The following is an 8,764-nucleotide window of genomic DNA, read 5'->3' as shown; positions in this document are numbered from 1 at the left end:
GAGCACGGGCTGCTGGGATCCCTGGCCTGTCTGTGGGGAGCACGGGCTGCTGGGATCCCTGGCCTGTCTGTGGGGAGCACGGGCTGCTGGGATCCGAGTCAGGTAATGGAGGGCTGGGAAGACGGCTGTCCCCAGGGGCTGTGACAGTGGGCGAGCTCTGCCAACATGCAAGCTGGGAGTGGAGAGCTGGCCGTGTGGTCCATGTGGCACAGCTCTGACTAGCTGCAAGGCCTAGAGCAGGCTTTTCTGAGGTGTCTGTGTAAGCTCGATGGTATTTTTGGATAGTAATAGATTCCTATGTTCAAAGCTTTAAAAGCTCAAAGGATATGATAGCCACCATTTTCTGAGACCTACACCTTTCACCTGATGCCTTTCACCCTCTCACCACCTTCAGTGGTAGGGTTTGTTGTTGTTGTTGTTGTTGGTCATGGGGCTTGAACTTTGGGCCCAGGGGCTGTCCCTCAGCTCTTCAGCTCAAGGCTAGCACTCTTCCACTTGCGCCACAGTGCTACTTCAGGTTTTCTGGTGGTTATGGTGGAGATAAGAGTCTCATGGCCTTTCCTGCCTGGGCTGGCTTTGAACCGTGATCCTCAGATCTCAGCCTCTTGAGCAGCTAGGATTACAGGTATGAGCCACCACACCTGGCAGTGGTAGGTATTTTGAAACTCATTTTACAGGTGTGGAAACCGAGACTTACCTTGATATATTAGCTTTCTGTCATTGTGACAAAATACTTGAAGATAAAAAAAACTTTGAAAGAGTGTGGTGAGGAAGTGGAGGTGTAGCTCGAGTACAGACCAGCCCTGGGAGAGGGGACGTGACACGCCAAAGGCCCTGAGTTCCAGCCCCCTACGGAAACAAAAAAATCAAACAAAAAACTATTTGCTGGGTATGAGTGACTCAGGCCTGTGATTCTAGCTGCTCTGGAGATTTATCTGAGAATTGAAGTTCAGAGCCCGCCTGGACAGTCAAAGCTAAGGCTTATCCACCAAAAATTAGGAAGTGGAGGTATGGTTCAAATGGTAGAGTTCCAGCTTTGAACAGAGTGAGAGCTCAAGACCCTGAGTTCCAGCACACACTACCAAAAAGCCTTGAAAGGAAGGCAGGTGTGGTGGAGCATTCCTGTAATCCCAACACTTGGGTGGAGGTAGAGGTAGGAAGATGGTGAGTTCCAGGCTAGCCTGGGCTACATGAGCTCCACAGTGAGACCCCGTCTCAAAAACAAAACAAAGTGAAAAGACCCTAATGGAAGGAAAGACTTCCTTTGGCTCACGTTTCTGAGGAGTCAGGCCGTGGCTGGCATGGTTGCTTTGGGGCCTGTGGTGAGGCTCTGAGTGTGTCATGGTAGTGTGAGTGTGCCGTGGTAGTGCAGGTGTGTGCAGAGCCGCTGCTCAACCTGCAGCCCAGGAAGTGAAGAGCGGGCCTTCAAGACACCCCTCCCCCTGAGCACCCAGCTTCCTACCGCACAAGACCCGAACTAGAGCTGCCCGAGGTGCTGGAGCTGGGGTTGGATCAGGGCTGGCTCTGTGACCACACCACCTCCCTGTGTGCAGGTAGATGTGCCCCCGGAACCGTTCGGTGTCCTCATGCAGAGGCTCTGTGAAGAGGGGCTGGTAGCCACCGCCTCAGTGGCCTACGCCAAGCTCGTGCTCACTGTGCTGACCAACTACCAGGCCCATGTGAGTGCTGCTGGGGCCTGGAGGCCGGGCTGGCTGGCAGGGCTGCTCGGGGCTGGCCACCAGGGTGTGCCCGGGGAGGGGGGCTGCTTAGGGGCCAGTACTAAGTCCTTCCATGTGGGGACTTGTAGTGTACTCCATGGGTCAGGCCGTGAAAGAAGAGACAGGAAAGCTATCATTAGCTCCTTTTCTGACTGTTTTACTTTGGATGGTTTCACCGTGTTGCTCAGGCTGGTCTTCAACCCTTAGACTCAACTAGTCTTTTTTTTTTTGGTCCGGTCGTGGGGCCTGAATTCTGGGCCTGGGCTCTGTCCCTTAGCTCTTCAGCCCAAGGCTAGCGCTCTACCACTTGAGCCACAGCGCCACTTCCAGCTTTTTTCTGCTTATGTGGTGCTTCATGCATGCTAGGCAAGCACTCTACCATTGAGCCACCTTCCCAGCCCCTGTTCAAATATTTTTCAATGCCAATACCACTAGGTTGATCCCCTTCCAGTCAGCCCTTTTCCTATTCTAAAGGAAAAAAAAATAGTAATACTTGGGATTCCAGCTGAGCAAAAATTTGACTATCTGGGCTGGGAATGTGGCTTAGTGGTAGAGTGCTTGCCTAGCATGCATGAAACATTGGGTTCAATTCCTCAGTATCATATATACAGACAAAGCCAGAAGTGGTTCTGTGGTTCAAGTTGTAAAGTACTAGCCTTAAGCAAAAGAAGCTCAGGGACAGTGCCCAAACCCTGAGTTCAAGCCCAGGACTGGCCAAAAAAAAAGATGATCTGAAGTAACCTTGCATCAAGCCACGATATTAACAAACAGCTACTAGCTGGTGGCTCATGCCTGTAATCCTAGCTACTCAGGAGGCTGAGATCTGAGGATCGAGGTTCAAAACCAGCCTGGGCAGGAAACTGTGAGACTCTTTTTTTGTTTGTTTGTTTTTTTGGTTTTTTTTTTTGCCAGTCATGGGGCCTGAACTCTGGGTCTGGGCGCTGTCCCTCAGCTCTTCAGCTCAAGGCTATCGCTCTACCACTGGAGCCACAGCGCCACTTCCGGCTTTTTCTGTTTATGTGGTGCTGAGGAATGGAACCCAGGGCCTCATGCATGCAAGGCAAGTACTCTACCACTGAGCTACCTTCCCAGCCCAACTGTGAGACTCTTATCTCTAATTAACCACTCGAAAACTGGAAGTGGTGCTGTGGCTCAAGTGATAGAGCACTTGCCTTGAGCTGAAGAGCGCAGGAACAGTGTTCAAGCCTCATGACCAACATAAATAAATAAATAAATAAATAGCTACTAATGAGAAAAAGAGACTTAAGAATTTTGGGTGAGGCCCAGGTCACATTACTGAGACTGGCAGCTCCTCACTTAAAAGCTTCAGTTGTATCTTTAGCTTTTATCTTGAAGACCAGCATCCTTGGCTAGTGGCATTTTACCTTTCTCATCACAGGCTTGTTTGTGGGTGAAATTCACTGTAGATCAGAAGAGTGGACACTACACGTTTTCAGAGTTTCTGGGCCCTCTGAGATCCTGTAGGCCCCAGGAGGATCCCCCTCCCCCTATTCTGTGTGATCCACTGGAATCTCCCAGGAAGTGCTAGCTGGACAGTGAGTTGGTCAGCTGCAGACCAGATGTGTTTGTCACCTGTGGGGAATGCCGATACAGGAGCCGACAGTCAGGAGTTGTGGGAACAAGTCAGCAAAGAGACAGTGTGGTCCACAAGGACGTGGCAGTACACAACTGACATGGGGCTGTAGTGCACGTAACGTGCACTAGCTGTCAGCTAGAGGCAATGTACCAGCTCGTCACTGCGCAGCTGCTATCTGGTTCCAGTCCATACGGTGAAATAATGAGGTTTGGTTACTTCGGAACCTTCTCCTGTCCTCCGTCCCCAGTCCCACATCCTAGCTTCCTCTCCTTCCAAAGAAGAGAAGAGGGGAAGGCCCATCTGTTGGAGCTCTGACCTGACTCTTCCTTCCCTCAGATCACAGAGACCCACAGGCTGGGCCTGGCTGTGGCCCTGGAGTCCAACGCCACCTTCCTGAGGAAGTCCCTGCAGGCCTCCTTGAAACATCTGGCCCGCTGAGCCTCCACCGAAGGACTGCCCTCCTGAGCCGCACTCGCACCCGCTCTCGGCACCTGGCCTGCCCCTCGCCTCAGCAGGAAAGCAGGGCCTGGCCATCCCAGGGGCCCGCTGCCCCCTGCTCCAGGCCGCACAGAGGTCATCTGGGCCCTGCAGCCCGCACGGGGGCTCCTGGCCCCTGACAGGATCAATAGTATTTAATAAAGAGCAAGATTTGCACAGGGCTCTCATGCTTTTTATTATTTTATTATTATTACTTTTTTTTTTTTTTTTTGGTCAGTCGTGGGGCCTGAACTCAAGGCTACCATTCTACCACTTGAGCCACAGCTCCACATTGGCTTTTCCTGTGATAATAATTGGAGATAGCCTCATAGACTGGGAATGTGGCTTAGTGGTAGAGTGTTTGCCTAACATGTATGAAGCCCTGGTTTCAATTCCTCAGTACTATATAAACAGAAAAAGCCACAAATGGCGCTGTGGCTTAACTGGTAGATCACTAGCCTTGAACAAAAGAAGCTCAGGGACAGTGCCCAGGCCCTGAGTTCTAGTCCCAGGACTGGCAAAAAAAAAAGTCTCACTGACTTTTCTAGCTTTGAACCATGATCCTCAGATCTCAGCCTCCTGAGTAGCTAAGAATTTACAGGCGTGAGCCCCCAGTACCTAGCTCCATGCATTTCTGTAGTCTCAGGAGGTTGAGGTGGGAAAGACACCAATTTCAAGACCAGCCTGGACAACATAGTGAGTCCTTGTCTCAAAAACAAGTTCAATGCAGGGGCTGGGAAGGTAGCTCAGCAGTAGAGTGCATGCCTTGCAAGCATGAGGCCCTGGGTTCGATTCCTCAGCACCACATAAACAGAAAAAGCCGGAAGTGGCGCTGTGGCTCCAGTGGTAGAGCGCTAGCCTTGAGGGACAGCGCCCAGACCCAGAGTTCAGGCCCCATGACCTGCAAAAAATAAAATAAAATTCAGTGCTATCTTATTAGAAGCAGTGCTAGGCCAGTCGTGGGATCTGAACTCCGGGCCTGGGCGCTGTCCCTCAGCTCTTCAGCTCAAGGCTAGCGCTCTATCGTTTGAGCCAAAGTCCTACTTCCGGCTTTTCTTGCTTATGTGGGGCTGAGCAATTGAACCCAGGGCCTCATGCATGCAAGGCAAACACTCTATTACTGAGCCACCTTCCCAGTCCTTGGAGAGACTCTTATCTCCAATAAACCACTCACAAAACCAGAAGTGGTGCTATAGCTTAAATGATAGCACACTCACTTTGAGCTGAAGAGCTGAGAGACAGGCCCAGGCCAAGTTTCAAGCCCCAGAACCGACCAAAAAAAAAAGAAAAGCAGTGCTTGACTCCTTGCTGTCTCTGGGTGTTTGTTTGTTAATGTTCCCTGTTTATCCTCACACAATGTCATCTTTTAATGGTAAGAAAGTTGCAGGCCTTCATTCTAAAATTCATGTATTCAAGGGCTGGGAAGGTGGCTCAGTGGTAGAGCGCTTGCCTTGCATGCCTGAGGCCCTGGGTTCGATTCCTCAGCACCACATAAGCAAAAAGAAAAAAGCTGTAAGTGGCACTGTGACTCAAGTGGTAGAGCGCTAGCCTTGAGCTGAAGAGCTGAGGGACAGCGCCCAGGCCCAGAGTTCAGGCCCCACAACTGGACCCCCCCAAAAAACCAAAATTGATGTATTCACATTCTGCCCAGTTGTGTGTGATCCCACCCTTGAGAGAGCTGCCTGTTTCGGCAGTACCAGGGTTTGCACTCAGAGCCTCGCGCTTGCCAGGTAAGTTCTACCACCAAGCTACTCCCTAGTCCCACATAAATACTTGCGGAGGAAGCTGAGTTAGTGTAGGCTAAGAAGAGGATGGACCCGAAGGGCAGAAAAGAGGTTTGTGGTGCTGTGCACCTGTTTTCCTAGCTGGTGTTCCCAGAGCACTCACCCCAGCGCCTTGTTCACTGGAAACACCCAACACTTGTTCAAATGAAACCCTGGTTCCGGTTCAACTAACTAGTGTCAATTTAAAAAAAAAAATAAATCAAAAGCTGAGTCCTGGTGGCTTACCTATAATCCTAGCTACTCAAAAGGCTGAGATCTGAGGATGGAGGTTTGGAGCCGTCCAACCAGGAAAGTCCATGAGACTCCTAGCTACAATTGGCCGGCAAAAGGTAGAAGTGGAGGTGAGCCTCAAGTGGCCAATGCCAGCTGTGAGCACGCTGAGAGGAAGTCCGTGGGTTCAAACCCAGTACTAATATGAAAAAAGATGATGGCTTAAGCCCTAGTTGATCTGGAAGGCAGCAGGAAGTGGGCAGAGATTTGAGGGACAAACGTGGGTTCTGACAATGGTCTGTATGATACTACAGAATCTCTAGCCCTGGGCCTGTTACAGAGCCCCAAATCTCCTCTGATCCTGTCTGGATCCTTCCCACGGTACCTGTTCAGCATATATATGCACATCAGCCAATCCATGGGCCAGATCTAGCACAAGCTTCCAGAGAAAAGGTGTCAGTAGCTCATGCCTGTAATCCTAGCTATGCAGGAGGCTGAGATCTGAGGATCTTGGTTCAAAGCCAGCCCAGGCAGGAAGGTCCGTGCGACTATTATCTCCAGTAAACCACCAGAAAACCGGAAGTGGTGCTATGGCTTAAGTGGTAGAGCCCTCGCCTTGAGCTGAAGAGCTGAGCTCAGGACAGCACCCAGGCCCAGAGTTCAAGACCCATGACCTACAAAAAAGAAAGAAAAGGAAGAGAAAGAAAAGAAAGAAAAGGGGCAGCTATAAGGATCTCTGAGGAGAGCCCTGCTAATACCTTTCTCTTAGCCAAGTTCTGGGTGAGACCCCTTCACCCCTCTAGATAGGCAACACCTGCCCTGACCCCTGACCTTCTTTTAAGACATAGGGGTCACCAAGGGAGACAACTTTATTAGGTGGAGAGAAGGTGGTGAAGAACGAGGACTTTAGTGGTAAAGGCAGCAAATACAGAAAAAATGGACATTGATCCAATGTCTTATTGGGGCCGCCTCACGGGTATCCCCAGAGCACAGGAGGGCTGCAGCCTGCCAGGCGTCTTCTCACAGTCAAGGTGCACCTGTGATCCTAATCAGTCACAACAGGCTTTTCAGTTCTGCACATCTCAAGAACAGAGATCATTATTTCCCCCAGGGGCTAGTCTTGGTCACTGACTGGTTGTGGCCCACATTGAGTTCCTAGCATACTACACGTGGACAGGCTTAGAAGTGGTAGCTGCCCTGAGGCCCTCTTGCTGATCACCCTACTCAAGGCAGCAAAAGAAAACAAACTTCATAAGCCTGGCACTGGTGACTCATGCCTGTAATCCTAGCTATTTGGGAGGCTAAGATCTGAGGACTAAGGTTTTAGGTAAGCTGGGACAGGAAAGACTTTCATCTCCAATTAACCACCCAAAATTTGGAAGTGGAGGGCTGGGAATGTGGCTTAATGGTAGAGTGCTTGTCTAGCATGCATGAAGGCCTAGGTTCGATTCCTCAGTACACATACACAGAAAAAAAAAACAGAAGTGGTGCTGTGGCTCAAGTGGTTGAGCACTAACCTTGAGCACAAAGCAGCTCAGGGACAGTGCTCAAGCCCTGCATTCAAGCCCCAGGACTGGCAAATAAATAAAAAATAAAAATCTAGAAGTGGGGGCTGGGAAGATGGCTCAGTGGTAGAGTGCTTGCCTTGCATGCAGGAGGCCCTGGGTTCGATTCCTCAGCACCACATAAGCAAAATGAAAAAAGCCGGAAGTGGTGCTGTGGCTCAAGTGGTAGAGCGCTAGCCTTGAGCTGAAGAGCTGAGGGACAGGGCCCAGGCCCAGAGTTCAAGCCCCACGACTGGACCCAAAAAAAAAAAAAATCTAGAAGTGGAGGGCTGGGAAGTTGGCTCAGTGGTAGAGAGCTTGCCTTGCATGTATGAGGCCCTGGGTTCAATTCCTCAGCACCACATCAGCAGAGAAAAAGTCGGAAGTGGCGCTGTGGCTCAAGTGGTAGAGCGCTAGCCTTGAGCTGAGGAGCTGAGGTATAGCACCCAGGCCCAGAGTTCAAGCCCTACAACTGACAAAAAAGAAAAAATCTAGAAGTGGTGCTGTGGCTCAAGTGGTAGAGCGCTAGCCTTGAGCTGAGGAGCTGAGGTATAGCACCCAGGCCCAGAGTTCAAGCCCTACAACTGACAAAAAAGAAAAAATCTAGAAGTGGAGTTGTGGCTCAAGTGGCAGAGTGCTAGCCTTGAGCAGAAAAGCTCAGAGATGGCAAGCAGGCCCTGAGTTCAAGCCCTAGGACCAAACTTCACATGGGTCAAAAAGAATTGTAGCTGATTGTACCTGATGCATATAACTTTAATCCCTCTGTATATCAATTGTACAAATACAGTACAGTATTTTTAAACCATCTGATCGTTGTGGAAGGCAGGGCAGTTGAAGGGCTGCAGGAAGCCTGAACTCACCTCAGATCTAGTTCCTAGGCTGAGTCTGGCAGCAGCTGGGAACTGGGACCCCGCCTGCCACGCTACCGGAACGTCACACGACTGCGCCCTCCAGTGGCTGCACACGGCAATGCTCAAGGCCGAATGACCAAATAGCGCTTCCGACAGACAATTCTCGCGAGAATCGAGTCCGTATTTGAGCGCCTGCGCACGCCGTACCCGCCTCTCTGCTGATTGCTTGTGTGCCGCGGATCCTGCAGCCATGAGGTACGTAGCGGGCGGCATTCGCTATCCGCGCCCATCCGTGCCGCTGGGTGCCCATCGGGGCGCAGGCGTCCTCCAGTCTGCGTCGGGGGCTCCTGACGCTGGCTCTGGGCAGCCTGGAGCCACTTGTTGGCCCGTCTGGTCGCGGGCCCCGGTCGCCCGTCATGGCTCCGGCGGTGGGGCGGTGGGGCGGCGGGCCGGGCTGAGCGCCCTCGCTCTTCCCCCGCAGCAGCAAAGTCTCTCGCGACACCCTGTACGAGGCGGTGCGGGAAGTCCTGCACGGGAACCAGCGCAAGCGCAGGAAGTAAGCGGGGCTCGGGGGAGGGCCGGG

The 8,764-nt window shown here is 51.6% G+C and overlaps 1 protein-coding gene across 1 annotated transcript in view; it reads left to right on the top strand.

The window, feature by feature from the left end:
- The first annotated feature begins 8,353 nt into the window (after positions 1-8,353).
- Positions 8,354-8,764, top strand: part of Rpl10a (ribosomal protein L10a) — a 2,217-nt gene continuing 1,806 nt past the window's right edge. Inside the window, exons 1-2 of the mRNA XM_013029643.1 lie at positions 8,354-8,436; positions 8,663-8,737. Of these exons, the coding sequence (XP_012885097.1) occupies positions 8,432-8,436; positions 8,663-8,737 (80 nt within the window). The 5' untranslated portion in view covers positions 8,354-8,431. The remainder of the gene's footprint in view (positions 8,437-8,662; positions 8,738-8,764) is intronic.

Source organism: Dipodomys ordii, unplaced genomic scaffold (assembly GCF_000151885.1).
Source record: "Dipodomys ordii isolate 6190 unplaced genomic scaffold, Dord_2.0 Scaffold120, whole genome shotgun sequence".
NCBI lineage: Eukaryota > Metazoa > Chordata > Mammalia > Rodentia > Heteromyidae > Dipodomys > Dipodomys ordii.
Note: the sequence above shows the minus strand (reverse complement) of the source record. Positions and strands in the feature narration are given on the sequence as shown.